The sequence below is a fragment of the Pagrus pagrus genome (genome assembly GCF_965226575.1).
Source record: "Pagrus pagrus genome assembly, chromosome: 1".
Taxonomy (NCBI): domain Eukaryota; kingdom Metazoa; phylum Chordata; class Actinopteri; order Spariformes; family Sparidae; genus Pagrus; species Pagrus pagrus.
The window spans coordinates 1,779,412-1,797,701 of record NC_140185.1 but is presented as its reverse complement, the minus strand read 5'-3'; the positions used below and the strand labels follow the sequence as shown (position 1 = coordinate 1,797,701).

Below are 18,290 nucleotides of genomic sequence, written 5' to 3'. Positions count from 1 at the left end.
AGGAAGTAGTCACAGACTTGCATTCTGAGTCTGAGTCTGACATCAGCTCTCACCATCAGTGCAATCACAAGGAAAAATATAGTTTCCATTAGAAGAGAGTATGATCACCGCTGTTTGCCTGATACTGTTATGCATTTGAAAACAACACACCCAGCTGACTATGCATGAGGTTATACACAAGCACACACTGATCTTGTTGCATTGGCATCAGTGTGTGTGCGTATGGTTTTGCATGTTAAGATCACTATTAACAGCTGCCATGTATGGATTCAAGAGAGTTATTCTGTGTGTGTGTGTGTGTGTGTGTGTGTGTGCTTACCTTGACTGCAAGTGTTCCAATTGTACCTGCAGGTTCTCAGTCTGTTCCACCTGCTCATCCAGAGACCTCTGCAGCTTCCTGGTCTGGTTATGAGACTCATCCAACTTGACACACAAACACACACAGACACAGACAGAGACACACAGACACACAGACAGACACACAGACAGACACACAGACACACACACACACACACACACACACACACACACACACACACACACACACACACACACACACACAAAGACATTCATGTGAACATTTGGCATTTTATAGCATTTTTCTCCCTGGATAAGAACATCATGGTGACTAACTGTACTGCTTCTCACATGTATGTTTTGTGTGTGTCAAAGTCATATTGACATCATACCAGCGTTTCACTACAGTTTTAATATCTGTATATGTCACAGACATGAAGACATACACACAACAGGTGAAGGGCAGTTTTTTTCCTGTGCACTCTCCAGCTACAACCAGGCCAATTTGCTAATCTCCCCAAAACAACTGGAGGAAAAGATGAGGGCTGGCTGGACAAAACTGTCAGCTGTCCATTTAGTAAATGATAGTAATAACCTGCTCAACACAGCAGATGAAGCCTCTCAGAATACTCTTATTATCTCTGTAATCTCAGTGGAAGTTGAATCATGCTATATATGTAATGGTAAATGATAAATGTTTTTACTGCAGATGAACACAAGGATGTCACTTTGTGTTGAAAAGTGGTGGAGACATGAGGGCTCAGATAAAAGACATTTTTGTGTGGATTCACAAAGGTCTGAGGTCAGAGAAGATGTTTGTGGTCGGAACAAAATACATAATAGAAAACAAATAGGCTACTACAGACCTGACAACATGAAAAAACTAAGCAAAAAAACACACAACAACGCTGAGTTGCAGTCATGCATATGCATCACATGTCCAGCTGCAACACCAAATCAATTGAACAATGTGAGCACTGTATCTACTGTAGAAAGCATTTTAGACATTAGAAAGTGCTTTAGAAAGCAGCACCTGACAGTCAGTAACTTATTATTAGAGCAGACAGATATATCAGTCATCAGCCAATTTCGGCCTATCACAGGAACATATCTTATCGGCGTACATGTTGTCCGATATCATCAATATGAAAAACTTTTTTCAGAGATTATACTAAAGTAAAATTACAGCAAGTGTCTTTTTCTAGATTAAATTCCCAGTGAAGTTTACTATTTCAGTACTGATGTCATTTTAGACATTAAAGTTACTGTAAAGTATCCTGCCTCCAGTAGAAAAGCAGCATGGAGACCAAACAGTGTTATTTCAAACAGTGCTGCTTGAATAAAGACAGATGGAAAAAGGGACAGAATTTAGCATTGGGTCATTTTCCATCCCAGCCAATCAGAACTGGAGCCCTGTGACTACTGCAGATTAATTTGACGCAGGAACGAATGGCGATTGCACCTTTTCACACTGAAGACAAAAGCAAGACAAAAGCCTGGTTTTCTTTTCAAGTGTGAAAGGGGTGTAACTGCTGGTTGGTTAGAAAGAGTGGTGGAATAGTCAGAAGCTGAAGATTATCATGAAGTGGACATTGATGGTCTATGACTGTTATGTAAGATTTGACACAAAACAGCCATGTCCCTACCTCATCCTCAGCTTGTCCCAACTCCTTCTTTAGCTCCTCCACCCTCAGTCGTAGCTTCTTGACTTCAGCCTCATGGCTCTCCACCCTCCGGTTTGCATGGGCAAGCTCTGCCGTCTTCTCCTGAAACTGCTTCTTCAGTTTAGAGTGAACATGGCGAAGGTCAGCCAACTCCTAAAGACACAGCAGACAGACAGGAGACAGGCTTAGAGAAAAATGTTTCCACCAAAGTTTAGCTGATTAATCCTTTTGTCAATTGGTTCAAACAATTTATGAAGTATATTCATGCAAAGTCAATCGAAAGGGACAGCGTAAATTTACATGAAGGGGCATCTGGGCAAGGTGAACATTTTTCATCTTACGCAAAAGCTATGTGCGTATTCCTAGGGCTTAATAAATATGCTTCATAAATGTACAGAGACAAGTAAAAAGGAGAGAAATGAATGTAAACGTTAGAAATAACTGAAGTTTCAGCTGAGTTCTGAGCTCAGTCAGAGTCTGAGCTGAACACGAACACAAACAGGCCCATTCCTATAGACAGTCAGTTAGCTTGCTTGCAGCTACAAAGATACACTTTGTACATTGGCTGTTTGGGGCCAATAAACACAAATGGTCCACGAACAAATGCATGCCAATGATGCAAGGGTAGAACCACCAACTCTGTTTTTTTCTCCATCCATCTATCGGACTGTAATTTGAGGTAACTGTGGTTGAGCCAACAAAAAGCTCTGCTCCACAGGTTTGCACTGGGATTAGCTAACGGGTGTCTGCACTTGGAGCTAATGGTATCATCAATAATGCACTATTGTCACTCACTGCACTTTCATGTACGTTTATTCAGCCTCCCTCTCTGCTGTCTGACACTTAATGACTCCCCAGACAGGGCAGCTTCCAAGAAGCTTTTCTGAACTTGCATGGCAATATGATGGAGAGAAAAAAGATATCTACAGGAACAATGAAAGACAAGCCCACATCAAGATGTGGGAAATGCTCTTTATTTATTGTGTTTTTTATATCTGTATTTGTCTTTATCTTTATTATGTAGAACATAACTTACACAGAGGTAACATACACAGTGAGTTTGATTAGAAGAGGAATTGGTGCTTTATTTGTTGTTCAAATAATAACAAATGCCTTGAAGGTAGCACATGGACTCGTTCCTCCGCACTGAATATTTACATGATAATCAAGGCGAAATGCCTGAGTGCAACACAAATACTAGTGTAACCCCAGAGCCAGATCAAACAAAGAGAGCGGCAGGATAATGCAAAGGGGAATAATTAAAAGGAGGGGGTGGGGTCTTGAGAAAGAGACTAGGATGAGGACACAGAGGAGCAGTGGTGTGTGTGTAATTGGATGGGTAGTAAAAATGATACAGATGAAGCATAAGAACAAAGAGACCTAACAGAGTGCAGTCTGCACAGGAGAAAGAGACCTAAATCCTAAATTCATGAGATCACCAACATGTTTGACTGACATGACATTTTATGCTTCAGTGAGCTGTTTAGTGGATAAGACAGAAAGATGAGCTGCATCTCCCCCGTTTGTTGCAGCCTGTGAGCTGGTCATAACGATTAAGTGGCTGCAGTGCAACAATTTCAATCACTCCCTTTAACATCCAGTACTTAGGAACACTGAGGCCTACTGAAAACTTCAACTCTGGTTTAACAGTTTGACAGACTAGGGATCAAAAGAGTTCTGCATAAGTCGAGACAGTGGGTCTTTAAATCTTTTCTTTGATGGCAAAAGCGTATATACAGTTGTAGTCGAAGTTTACATCCAATTACAACATGTATATCATGGCAGTCTTGAGTTCCAATGATTTCTACAACTCATGTTTCTGTGATGGAACACACAGAAACATTCATGAAGTTTGGTTCAATAATTAATTTATTATAGGTCTTCTGAAAATGTGACCAAATCTGCTGGATCAAAAATATACTGTACATAACGCAACTTGAATGATCAGTTTTGGTGATTATAGCAAGTTGTGTCAGTCAGATGTTGTTTGTAGCATGGCCTCTTAACTTCTACTGACTGATTCTGATTGATAACAGCTGGTGACTTTTCTGGGCCTATTTTAGTAGGGCTTGTTTGATACACCCATTAGGCTCAGCCACAAACACTACAGTGGGAAAGTCTGAAGAGCTCAGCATTGATCTGAAAGAGCTCATTATTGATTTGAACAAGTCAGGAAAGTCACTTGGAGCCATTTCCAAGCAGTTACAGGTACATGGTACAGTTGTGTCACTGCCACGATCAGAAAACACAAACTATCATCTGCTGCTGAGAGAAAACTGGTCAGGATGGTCAGGAGTCAACCAAAAACCACCAAAAGGCAAGTCTGCAATGAATTAGAAGCTGCTGGAAGACAGGTGTCAGTGTCCACAGTCAAGTGTGTTTTACATCAACATGAGCTGAGAGGCTGCTGTGATAGAAAGAAGCCCTCCCTCCCAGCACCTTAAAGCTCAACTGAAGTTTGCTGCTGATCACATGGACAAAGAAAAAACCTTCTGGGGGGAAACTCTGTGGTCAGATGAAACAAAAACTGAGTTGTTTGGCCGGAGTGAGCAGCAATATGTTTGGAGGAGAGAGGGTGAGGCCTTTAACCCCAAGAACACCAAACCTACTGTCAAGCAGGGTGCTGGTAGTATTATGCTGTGGGGCTGTTTTGCTGCCAGTGGATCTGCTGCTCTAAAGAAAGTAAATGTATTAATGAAAGAGGAGGATTATCTCCAAATTCTTCAGGAAAACCTAAAATCATCAGCAGAAGATTGGGTCTTAGGTGCAGTCTGCTGTTCCAACAGGACAATGATCCCAAACACACACCAAAAGTGGTAAAGGAATGGCTGAGTCAGGCTAGAATTGAGGTTTTGGAATGGTCTTCCAAAAGTCCAGACTTGAACCCCATCGAGAAGATGTGGACTGTGCTGAAGAAACAAGCCTGTGCCAGGAAGCTAACAAATGTAGTTGAACTTCACCTTTAACCAAATATTAGAATTATGGTATGTATATTTTTGCCAGCAGATTTGGCCATATTTTCAGAAAATGAAAAGAAAATAGAGTAACAGAAATCATTGGAACTGAAAACTGCCATGATATACATGTTATTTACAAGTGTATGTAAACTTTTGACCATGAATGTACATATTAGAATATGAGAGGGGTGTGATGTAATATTACCAGTCAGAGACAACATCCTGTTAGTATCAGTTTGAAATTTGACTCAAGCGCTCGACCCACAATCTTTTAGCAGATTTGTAGCAGTCTGTGAAGTTGAGCTTTAATTCAGCTGAACAGAGACTGTACAACAGTAACTGTGTGTGTACGTGTGTGCGGGTGTGTGTGCTGGTGTGTGTTACGCGACAGCGCCTGTTAAATCTTTCTCCTTGACTGGAGAGACCCTGAAATCTGGCTCTACATCTGTTCCACTAAAACAAACCAAACACACGCACAACCCACAGGCTTATGCCCAGAAATATGTTTACACATTCATCACCTTAACAAAATGTCCTTTACTGTGAGACAAAAAACAGAATCAGATGTGGAAATATACATAATACATAACTCCAGCTCATTTAGACGGAGTGAACACACGCCTCCCTCCATGCATACACGCACACACAAAGAATTATTATAATTCTCCCTCCCCCCGCCATACTGAATTCAACATTAATGTAGACAGTAAAGTCTCTCTCCCTTGCGCACATAGACAGACAGACACACACACAGATTTGGGTTTATAATAAAGGCTGCCCAAGACAGTGGGGGAGGGGCTTTTGGGCACTGCTCCAACCACATTGGTCAGAATAGATTAGCTCAATAAAAGACTGAAGCAAGGAAGAAAATGAAAAGATACAGCACGTGTGTGTGTGTGTTGCTAACTGCAGCATTAAATAAACCTGAGAGCTTCATAAATAACCATGTAGGACAGGTGGGCAGAAACCCTCACTCAGTCACAACACACAAAGTGAGGTGCCGGACGTTTCACTTTTTAGAAGACACCTATGTCACAAAGCATCACTTCAATAGACGTGAGCAATGCTGTTCTGCATTCCATGTCTGAAAAGGGACGAGTCTTATCCCGGGGGGGGTGGTTGTAAGTGATAATTGTTTAATTTTAATAATGCTACACATTTTTAGACTGTTGCTCCTGGAAGACAATCATATTGTTGACCTCAGTTGTTCACATAAAAAGTGACAGATAGCAGAGAAGAATGAAAAAAAGATAAGAATGAAGAAATAAATCAAAACTCTGTTTCCCCCGTCACAAACACCATATGACACACACACACAGATAAACAGAAAGAGCTGTGAAGGAAAATGAGTGATGGTTAAACAAACATGCACAAAAAACTGGGGTTATACAAGTACTAGCATGTGTGGCGTGTGTCTTGTAGTAACACATAAAGCTGTGGTCACACTACACAACTTTTGTCTGTAATCTAGAATGTTGCAGTGTTGTGCTTTGCATACTACATAACTGATCAATAACAGGGGGTCACACACACATTCACACATGCGAGACGTGACATGCGAGTGGTGTGGTACAAGCGCTGATTTTCAGTAGAGCCCGACCGATATATCGGCTGGCCGATAATATCGGCTGGCCGATATTAGGCATTTTCCAAACTATCGGTATCGGCATTTATAATGGCCGATAAATGAATATTTAAAAAATAAAATAAAAACGGATGAAACACCCTTCAACCATGTTAGTGTTGTGGTTGCATAGTTTGTCCACCAGAGGACACTCTACAACGTCCCTGTTGGCAAAACTTGTGTTTAGAACGCCACAAACCCGACAACCAGCTGATCCAGCCAGAGTCGGGCAGAGTGAACCAGTTATCCACGACTGAGATCAACGTTGAAGTGTGTTCATTGTAAGTTGGCAATTGTCACAAGAAATACATTGCTTGATTAACAATTAAAAGAACAACCCCCTCAGTTCTCTTAACTATGACAATATTTGTGACTACCATGTCCAGTTTTGCTGTTGTTACGTGTAAGCCGAAAGTGAAACTGACTTAGCTAGTAATTTTGATGTTACTCTGTTCTGTTGTGACAATAAAACAAACAAGTTTATTTTTAAACTGCATTATCATATTATTTCAGTGAAGACTCATAAATAACTACAAATAACTACTGTTACGGAAATCTGTTTATGTTTCTGTTACGTGTTTCTGGATTTATCTTTTTTATATATATATCGGCCGATATATCGGAATATCGGATTTTTAAATCACCAAATATTTGTATCGGTATCGGCCTTAAAAATCCTTTATCGGTCGGGCTCTAATTTTCAGCAAAAAAAACAAGAAGATAAGAACGGAATATGAGTGGGAGGACAGAAAAGAATGCGTGAAGAGCACGGATTTTGCACCAAAACCGTGAAACTATCTGCTTGTAATGTGGTTCAGCAAGGACAACACAGATACAAATAGTGAACAGCTTGTGCACACACACACACACACACACACACGCGCGCGCACATGCAGATAAACAAACACACAGAGACCTGTCCACACAAAGTAGTAACTTCTTCTCTCTCAACCCCTATTACTCCACCAGGGTGTGTGTACACGTGATTGTGTTGCAGTGTGACAGTGAACATCAATCTGTGCAGTAGTAGTGATGCCCAAAGCCTTGGCTGGGGTGGAAGATGATTCTACTATCAATCTACCTCTGTGTGTGTGTGTGTGTGTGTGTGTGTGTGTGTGTGTGTGTGTGTGTGTGGTTGTGTGTATCCAGTGTCTTAATCGCTTGCTCCGTTTCTCACTCTCTGCACAGATCAATACTATGGTTTCAACAGTATACACACAACACAATCAATCTTTTTTTTTTTTCAAACAAAATACAAACAGAGACACACACACACACACACACACACACACACACACACACACACACACACTGCTGACAGTGCTCCAGAGAGACAAGGTCAGAGCAGAAACTCCTTGCATATAAAGAAGATCTCATCAGTGTGTATGTTTTGGCACAGTAAGAACAATTTTAAAGTCCAAGTTGCTTCTTGGTCAGGGGGCATGCAGTTAATCTGAGTTTATTACAATTTGGGTTACTTTGGTGAGGACAATGTAAGATAAGAATAGCTAAAAGAAGTGATAGACAAAACTATGAAAATAAGTTGTCATGACGTGGAATTTTCCTTTTAAGAGCAACAATTTCAGAACCTGAATTAAAGGATTGCCGAGACAAGAGGGTGGCTTTCTGGTGAAAGAAAGATCGACTTCAGTGTACTGTAAAACATTGGGATGTCTTAAAAGATTGTCTGCCCACCTTGTTTCTCTCGAACAGCTCGCTCTGAATGGCCTTGAGGTCGGTGTCAAGTGCGGAGGCGGCCTGCCGGCGTTTCTTGGCCAATTGCTCCTCCAGGTCTTCAGCCTGAGCTCTCAGCTTTTTATTGTCCCTCTCCAGGGCGAGCTTCTCTGTCTCCAAGCGCTCCCTGCGCCCCCACTCTGCAGCATTCTCCACCTGCAGCCTCTCCATCTGATGGAGAGACAGAGACAGAAATGGGTAAAAAAAAAAAAAGTACAAGGCTCTAGTTCTAAAAAAGTTGTACATGTTTGTAACTGCATTAAAAAGTAACTTCACGCTAAATCTTGTGCTGCACAGACTTGTTTGAGTAGAGAGTCAAGTCTGATACAATTCTGATGCCGTTTATCTAATATCGCCATGTTGGTGTTATTCCTAGAACATCAAATTTAAAGCTGCTCCAGGATTATCACTTCTACTTAGGAAACAGCAAGAAAGCCATCATCTGGAGCCAGCATTGTTGCAGAATGGTTGAAATTCCCCACAAAGTTAAAATTGCTGTGTAAGTGGGGTTTTGTTTTTTGGTTTAGGGAACAAAAATACTTGGTTAGGTTTAGGATATATGGTTTGGGTAATGCTGATTGTGACGTTGAAAGGATAACTTCTCTCGTGCATATTTTTTGGTCTCTTTTCCTGAGTCACTAAGCTATGACTAAACAAAAATGTTTTTGGTCGGTTGCAATGATGGTCATGAACTAATATTAATTATGATGTTCCAGGAACAACACTAACATGGCGATACCAGAGTGTGCTGCTGAACACACCCAAAGTTACATTTGGGTCTGCTGCAGTCTACTACTACATCTGCGACCCCTCACCAGATCAACAACAGCTACTGTATTCAACACTAATGTCTGTTTATATTAACAGGTGTGGTGCCACAACACTTTGTCAGGGGTCTAAATTTTGTCTGTACCTGGCCACTCTCCTTCCATCACCCCTCACTCCTATTCTTTCTTCCTCCGTGCTGCTGTTAACTTCTCTTCCATCCTACACCTCTTTTTCTACGTTCTAGTCTCCTCACCTCAGCTCGTAGTTCAGCTAGTTTCTTGTCCATACTGGTTCGGGCTCCCAGTTCATCCTCCAGATCTTCAGATATGCGGCCGAGTTCATCCTGGTGCATTTCCTTCAGCAGGTTCAGCTAGATGGTTGGGGGTGGGGTGGGGGTGCAGTGGAGGGTGGTGGTGGTGGTGGGGGGGCACAGAAGTTATTGTTGTTAATAAAACACTGCAGGACCACTGAGATTTAGCAGCATTACAGCATTAGACATTCTCCCTCTACTTCAGGCATTTTTAAAGTTGCAACTTTGCAACGACAGCTGAAAACAAGTGCTGGAGTGAAGGGGCAAGGAGCCACATTAACATCCTTTTAAGTACATTAGGGGCTGTTTTCAAAGGCACAGAACATGTGCCAGTGAATGATGTATATTTCATGACCTACAAAATAAACTGTAATTACAACAGTGAACAGTAGACTAAACTCTCTGAAAACTAACAACTTTTATCCAAAAACTCCTAAAGTTGTGCTCTGAAGAACAGATAGGACAAATTCAGTGTTCAGCTATCCTTCAAACTTTGTAATTGCTTGACATTTAGTGTCAACTACAAATTTGTAAGAAAGGACCTTTCCTTCCTAAAAGGGGGCCCTACAGAGCCAAATATCTCCTGTGATCTTGAAGTATCTGGGACATCAAGTGTCTAGATAAGGATAACCCAATCTCCTTAACCATCCCTTTTCATCCCTCCCTCATCTTTGTTATGTGATCATTGCATCTCTGCCTGCGTCTCATCTGCCTCCTCTCCACCTTCTGCGAGATGGAGAGACTACTTGGATGTTATACTCAGGTAAAAGTATTGCTGCTTTAAAGAAAATGTACTTAAGAGTAAAAGTGATTACTGAGATGAAAGTAAAATGTAAGTCAGTTAAAATGTATTCTGAGTTACATTTTGGAAATTATTGGTTAAATATGATGTCACAATAACATTAAATAATTTAGGCCACAATTAAAATCAATGTCAATCCAACAACACAAGTGGAACAACATACAGCCACCAAGAACTGCTGTCCAAACCCACGATAAATTCCATTTGTATGGGCAGATTTTGCAGCCTGTAAATAGAACTGATTATCAATCCTAAATTTGCACTTGCCTTGCTCTCTATAGCCTCACCACGATGAACCAGAACAGAAGACCGAATTCAATTAAACACAAATGACCACCGATACAGAAAAGAGCTATGGGCACCACCGCAGGTGCAACAAGCCATATAAAGAAATGAAGAACTGCCACCTTAACAGCAGAATAAGCATCAACTGTCCCACTGTAACCAGTCCACTCAGCCTGTCTGTCCCACTGTTACCAGTCCACACAGCCTGTCTGTCTCACTGTAACCAGTCCACACAGCCTGTCTGTCTCACTGTAACCAGTCCACTCAGCCTGTCTGTGCCACTGTAACCAGTCCACTCAGCCTGTCTGTCTCACTGTAACCAGTCCACTCAGCCTGTCTGTCCCACTGTAACCAGTCCACTCAGCCTGTCTGTGCCACTGTAACCAGTCCACTCAGCCTGTCTGTCTCACTGTAACCAGTCCACTCAGCCTGTCTGTCCCACTGTAACCAGTCCACTCAGCCTGTCTGTCCCACTGTAACCAGTCCACACAGCCTGTCTGTCTCACTGTAACCAGTCCACTCAGCCTGTCTGTCTCACTGTAACCAGTCCACTCAGCTTGTCTGTCATCTGTTTTCTGGACTATCCCTTCGTTCTCCCTCTCTTCTTGTTGTATCAAACTGATTTGGTCATTTAGCACTCAGGGAAGAAAAGGACCCAGGAAACATAGGTTTCATTTAAAGTCTCACTGTTTCTCTTCTCTGTGGGCCTGGACTGCCCCCGAGTGGTGTAACACTGCCATAACATTAGCCATGTTTCTGTGCAGAGGCTTTACACTCTGTGGGTTGCTGCTTTGGTTATTGGACACCCAAGGAGCTTAACAGTGAATTAAGATCTTTTGAGACAAAAGAAGATCTTTTCCTCAGGAATCCATCTGTGCACGGTGGAAATCAAAGATGGAAAATAATGTATTTCAGTCCATGTGCAGCATGTCGAAGTTCTGTGATATAAATAATACATGACAGAACTACAGATGAACCATACTATCCTACTGTATGAAAACACGATCACTATCTTTTTACATGCTGCTGTATTGTGTTGTATTCTGAACATGTCTGAGCAATGGGTCACTTGAATTTGCCATATTTTCTGGCAATGATTCCCTCCAAGTAACCATGTTGATACAAACACTGGATTTGGGCTTACTGATCTGTGGCAGCTTCTCCTTTTTCTCACCGAGGCTGATCAGACAGTTGTATTTTTATATAATGTATGTACAAAACTTTGAGGGTGTGGACCTACCTGTATTCTATAAGTAAATTGAGGATAAAGTGCCTTTTTCACTGCTCTCATCCCATCAGTAAAAACACAAGACTCCAGTCATACTCACCAATCTGCTCACTAATGATTGCTAATGGCTTTCATTTTGCCATTGATTGCTTTAAGCTGTTGTTAATGGAATATACACTATAGGAACAGTGTTGAAAATGATATTCACTCTCTCCTGGTTGCATGCCTCCACACTGGAGTCAAGTTACAGTTTATATCCATGTCTGTCCAGTGTCATATGTGTAATGGAAAATTTGAAGGGATTTAATAAAATGAGGTAAGTGTGGTTCAGACAGATTAATGGCACAGTGGTACTGACTACATGCATGTCTCACCTGTTTGAGGGCCTCCTGTTTGGTCTTGCTGAGCTCCTCATATTTCAGTTTCCACTGGCTGAGTTCAGCCTCCAGCCTCTCAATGCTCTTACTCAGTGTGAGTTTGTCTCTGGGAGAGACACAAAAGCACAACACACATTAGTGATGTTCAGCACTTAATCACAATAGTGCCCAGAGATGTGGATTTGAGTCATTGTGACTTATTGACTTACAACTTGACTGGACAGAAAATAAATGACTTGAGACTTAACTTGGAGTTAACGACTCGTGACTTGGCCTGACTTGAGACATGATGACTTGATGAGTGACGTGTCTGTATTCATTTTGTGTTTTCAGTTTAAATATTAAATATCAAATATTTTAAAGATAAATGTTGTCAATGTTGACATTAGTAGACTGCAACATTGCACACTGGGAATGGCATAGTCAAGCTCCTTGCAATGCTACCTGATAGTCCACGGATGAAATCAAATCATCATCATTATGCCTGTGTCATCACTTTCAGTTTCAAGAATTTCAGGTGTGAAGGAAAAAAGCAAATTGCTGAGTGCAAGACCTGCTCATCAAAGATTTCTGACAGGCAGAGTACAACAATAAATTGTTCATCATTTGATGCCATTTGATACTGGCATACAGGTAAGACTGCAGGTAAACTGCAGTATCTTGTGGCTAACCTTCGCTAAGGATTCCTCTTCACTTTTGATCTTGACACAACCTGTGACTTGACTTGACTTGCCCAAGAAAAAATGATCTTAGACTTGTTGAGACACAAGAAGGCATTTGGGTCATTTGGTCAGAGTGGGTTATTATTGGAGTCAGCAAATATCTTGAAAATGGGTCTTTCACATTTTACGTCCCCATATTTAGAATCCCTGTGCAGTTAATCTCCACTAATGGTCTCCTTTCTCATACCTGTCACAGTCCAACATTTTAACCATGACACAGTTTTAGCACTTTGCTGGCATCTCATGGCTGTAAACTGTAACATCTCACTCTCTCACACTTTTAACCTGGCCTCAGCTGCTGTGCTCTAACAAAACTGTGAGCAGAGGTGGCCTTCTCAATGACTGCGTGTAGAATGAACAGTTTGCTACAGTTACAGGTTACGCTGGTCTTTGCAGGTCGGCAGGTGTGCCACATGATCACTCATAACAAGGTAATAAAAGAGACAACACTACAGCTGCCATATGAGAAAACATGTTTCTCACCATGCATAAAGAGATGACATTGTCAGTTATTTCCTTCATCCACAGAGGCCCGATGAGTTGTAGACCGTACAGACCAAGCTTCAATAATGTTTAAGCTCTGCTCACATCTCGCTTTCAGGCTGCTTTCACACCTGTAGTTTGTTTAATTTGGTCCAGACCAAGAGTAATAAATTATACATTTTAGCTCTGGTCCAGTTCCTGTTCACACTGACTTTTTACAAATGAACTGAGGAGTAAAAATGAAGTTACAGATAAGTAACTTGTTGACTGGATAGTTTTGGTGATTGTCATCCTGTATCATTGGCACATCATCGTGACCAACGTGGGGAGATCAAACGCCACAGCAGTTTATGCAGCACTTCAATGCTGGTGTGTATTTATGTTCTTTGGTGTCACAAAGAACTCACTAAGAAATTGTGAATTATGAGCATTATTATTATTAAACTGCTAATCAACCACTAAAATGCTAATATAGCGTGTCTAGTATCAAAAGTCCTGTTGTTTATCTAACCTCTCTAATTACACTAACCAGGAAACCGACCCAGGGTCCATTCCAACCAAACAGGTTAGGAATGAAAAGCACCCTTATTGTGGATTCCCAGTTAGACTTTCCGTAGACTTTTTTCCAAATCTCCGCCAGAAAATCAGTCCACAGGAAATGGTCTACAACTGTTTTCACAAGCTAAATAGCACTGCACGTAAAGAGTGATAGTCATAAGGTGACCTTCATGTAGAAAATGGGTAGAGTGTCCCTTAAAACTAGTGTAAAAGTACTCATTACTCAGATTGGCCTCTTTCAGTGTTAAGTAGATTACACACTGTATCGATTTGCAAAATTACTATTAACTATAGCTGTTATACAAATGTAGTGGAGGGATTTTCTGTCTCTCTTACTCTCTCTCTTTCAGCAGGACTTTCTGGGACTCGTCCAGACGAAGCTGCAGGGCGTTAAGTTTGCTTGAGTCTTCCTCCACCGTGCTAATGTCCTCCCACAGCTGCCTGCTGCGTTCCTGCCTGCTCAGAGCGGAAGATGAGCGTGAGCTAGCAAGGTTACCACCACCGCGACCTTCCCAGTCCTCTGGGTCACCTTCTGGGCCTCTAGAACAAAGCACCGAGTCCAGCACCTCCATGTCCTGACAGAGAGGGAGGAGAAAATGAGACCAGAATTCCACTTTGTTCATATAGGGGTAAACTAGACACTGGTATATTACTGAAACTCTGGTATCAGCGTGAAATCCAAAAGGACTGCTATTGGCAGATAAAGTAAAGGAACAAAATTAAGTAAATGAAAGACAGGTAGATACATTTTCAGTGGGAAAATAAGTTAGACTTTGACAAAGATGTATCGAAAAACTAGAATTACCGCCTTGCAGTTGTATGCCTCTACGCACCAGTCAAGTTTCACTTTACATTCATAACTGTAAATGTGGTCTTAACTGCTGGCCAAACCAGAAAGTGGCACAGTGAAGTTCATCCACGCTGCCTCATGAAATAGCCAGTGCTAGAGGCTTGATACAGGTGATACAGGGAGTATTCACAGGGCCAGTTGGTGAATAGCTGTAGCTGAAGAACTAACATGCTGGAAGACGAAGGTGTAAGTCGTGCACAACTGTTCCAGAAGTTTCTTTCTTTTGTCTCTGTGTTGTGTGGTCTACTCCCCTCTGGCTCTCAGGATTGCACATCATTTCACTAAACAAAAAGCTACTGATAAGACTAAATTAAAGTCTCCAAACGCTCACCATACAATCGCCTCCTATCTCTGTCAGCGAACCATGCTTCTTTTGTGGAGCAGTTTACACATTAAATTAAAATGGATAGTGCAGCACAGTTAACAGACTATGATAACTGCCTCCATCTTGAAATGTTTTGAAGATAGTTTGCTATCAGTAAACGCTGTAAATTCACAAAGACATTATAAAGTCCACCAAAAGATTAGCGTAGGTTTAGATTAGTGCCCCTGCCACTGATTAGATTGAAATATATTGATTTTGCCCAAGACTTCACTGTTGTATAATCATGATATAATTTTTTTTTTTTTATTATTAAATAACATATCACTATAATCATTTCATTTTATATAATTATTTGAATAGTTTGACAGTTTTGTTCAAGGTTTTCCAGTAGTTTTGGCCACAAAGAAGTATATACAGTCTTTACTTATACAATCATCATATAATCACACTGGTGTTGTAAATTGCAGCAGAATGATAAGGTTTACTGGTGTTTATCAGCAGTTTCCAACTCCATGTAACTGGAATAATCCTTTGAGAAACACTTAGCCTCCTAACAGTCCATAACTCCTTACAAAACCTCAACAGGGATAAAGGCTTCCCTTCAGTTTCAGTCCCAGCAAATAAAGTCTCAATTACAGTCAAAACTTTGGGCCTCTCTCCCAACAATATTTCACTCTTCTGTCCTCAGGGTTTTCCGCTCTTCCCTCTGTTCCTCCCTCCAAGGCTGTAAATCAAACGGTTTCATCCAGAGCACCATCTAAGGTTTCAGCCAAGGGTCTCTGAAACTCTTGAGTGGGTTCTCATGACCAAATATTTTCTCTCATTTTTCTCATTTTACTTAATGGCCAGAAATTAAATTGGAAATGTAGAGCTGATCCTCCTCTCCACATAGTAAATCTGTCTGCTTTGGCACTGAAACAGTAAAAACTCAAATGTTTCCCCACCCTACATCTTTCACTGCATCTGCCAGATATAAAATGTGAGGATTCTGTCTCCCATGGGCTTCATAATGCTGTGTGGTTCTTTAAGATAACCATCGTGCTGCCTTTAAGTTCCTAATAAATATCTAATTCTCTGACTGAGAGTTGTAAAGATGTCTGTGGTTGGAAAGTATAACATGACCCTATGAAAGTTTGATGTAGTGACAGTGTAAAATAAAGCAGTTCAGAGCCGTGGCTGAGCTCATTTGTGTCTGTATGTATTATAATCAAAATAATACAGAAATTTTACTTTTTTGTAAATTTAAAAATTAGGTATATTAACTGATTAACTGAGATTTATACAACATACATTCCAAGGAATTAAGTTGCTTAAAATATGTCACGCATCTTCTGATAATAATCCAGTCTGCTTTATTAACAGTTAAAGCAGACCAGACAATTTATGGCCCAAGTAGTCCATAAACAAGTAACAAACAGAGTAGCAGGGTTAATATCTGTTATTCAGTTAGCAAAACAACAGTTTTTGATAGCATTTTTTTTACATACGCTACTGATTGTGTAGCTGTGACGCTGCTGCTGTCATTACAGGTGTTCAACAACAGAGGGACCTAGTGTGTAACAGATCGCAGGGAGACGAAATAAGTGTGCCACATGTGGGAGTACTCAGTGTGTGTGAGAAGCAGAACAATGGAGGGAGACAGGAAATGAGGCTCTGCTGTGTGTGAGTAGCAGTTAGTTAGCAGCTGCTCCATGACCACTGCTGCTGCCACCACTGGCAGACATGTTATCATGGTTTACTTGGATCGCAAAAGCCATAATGTGTATTTCTGTGTGTGTGTGTGTGTGTGTGTGTGTGTGTGTGTGCGCTTGTTACCATGGAGACCCTGCACGAGTTAGCTGAAGGTCAAGCCTGACAGGCGATGACAGTGATCTTTTTTCACTGTTGCTCTAACATCCACATATTCATGATGAGATTACAGCTCGTGCAAGTGTGTGTACAGGGATGTGTGCGTGTGTGTGTGTGTGTGTGTGGGTGTGTGTGGGTGGGGGGGTTAATGTATTCAGATCCAAATCCATTTTTACTCGATTGACTTAACAATGAAAACTCGTTAAAAGTATGAGTTTACATTGAATGGTGTGGCTGTGGCAACATAATTAGTGGGTGTTCTCTAGCGCCACACAATGAACACCATAAGTCACATTGAAGGGGCACTATGTAATTTTGGAGAAGAAATTCAAACTCAGAATTTTAAAATGTACAATATTAATAAGATAATAATCCAATAATTCCATAAGTGAATAAACAAGCTGTTCTCAGAGGAAAATAAGGTCCCAGAACACTGTTTGAAGCTAGAAAGGTGGCAGGGTCCGCCACATATAAACAAAGTAAAACAGTATAAATTCTGTTGTCCTTTAAGGTCAGTTTGTTTATTCAGTTTATTCAGTCATGAAAACAAAGAGTTTATTTGTTTAGTTTGTTTAGACAGAAAAAAAATCAGCCAATGAAGATCTTTCTCCTCTCATTAACATTTCTTCAACAAAACTGTAGAGTGCTCCTTTAACACGTCCAAAACACATGAAATTCAGGGCCATGTCGACTGGTTGGTGTCCTCCCGACGTGGGGATCCAAGGGCCCGTTCAACGCTGCTTGCAGCTTCAGTTTCAACGGTTTGCTTAATGTTCTTAAGGTTACCATTTTATACTTGTGTCATATTGTTGTTACAAACTATACATCTTATGTAAATTCATGGATTATTACTCTGGATCTCCACTGGATGTAGCTGCATTGCATTTAAATGTTTAGAGTTGTTTTGCTAACATGCTGTACTGCACTCATTTAAATTAATATACTCTAGCACTTTGTTTTATCTACATATTAATATACTGATATACAGTATATATATAAGAGACTGGGTGCGTAAAGGTGGCAAAGCAGAAAAAAACAAGAGTAACTGTCTGTTCAGACAGAATGCAAAGTGAATTTTAATGACAGCACTGCATACTTTGTCAAAGGAAAGACACAAGCCGACAGGAATTAACTGTGCACAGAGTGACATGAAGACGTGTCTGATGACACGGGGCCAGATAACCATCCAGAGTTGACCAAAGACATGAACACTCACATGCTGTAAACATGGGAATCTTTCCGTGTCTTCTATTCCACTATCCATCACAAATGACATGAGAACAGCCCTAACCCTAACCCGAACAACAACATTACATTGTTTTATAAAATGTATCTTCCAGACAAAGAGAGTGAACCACACAACATATTGTTGTGTAAGGTTATGTTGAACTTTCAGTAATTTGACTTCCAGAAGTTCCTGTTTCACCTCGGCTCCCAGTAAAATGGCCTTCAGAGCAG

At 40.9% G+C, this 18,290-nt stretch overlaps 1 protein-coding gene across 5 annotated transcripts in view; it reads right to left on the bottom strand.

The window, feature by feature from the left end:
- ccdc102a (coiled-coil domain containing 102A) overlaps window positions 1-18,290 on the bottom strand; it is a 78,154-nt gene that overhangs the window by 11,165 nt on the left and 48,699 nt on the right. For all 5 annotated transcript variants that reach the window (XM_084348324.1, XM_084348323.1, XM_084348322.1 and 2 more), the window contains exons 4-9: window positions 14,146-14,384; window positions 12,044-12,152; window positions 9,298-9,414; window positions 8,238-8,447; window positions 1,944-2,114; window positions 320-423 (exon numbers count right to left, since the gene is read on the bottom strand). In XM_084348324.1, the coding sequence (XP_084204450.1) occupies window positions 320-423; window positions 1,944-2,114; window positions 8,238-8,447; window positions 9,298-9,414; window positions 12,044-12,152; window positions 14,146-14,384 (950 nt within the window). The remainder of the gene's footprint in view (window positions 1-319; window positions 424-1,943; window positions 2,115-8,237; window positions 8,448-9,297; window positions 9,415-12,043; window positions 12,153-14,145; window positions 14,385-18,290) is intronic.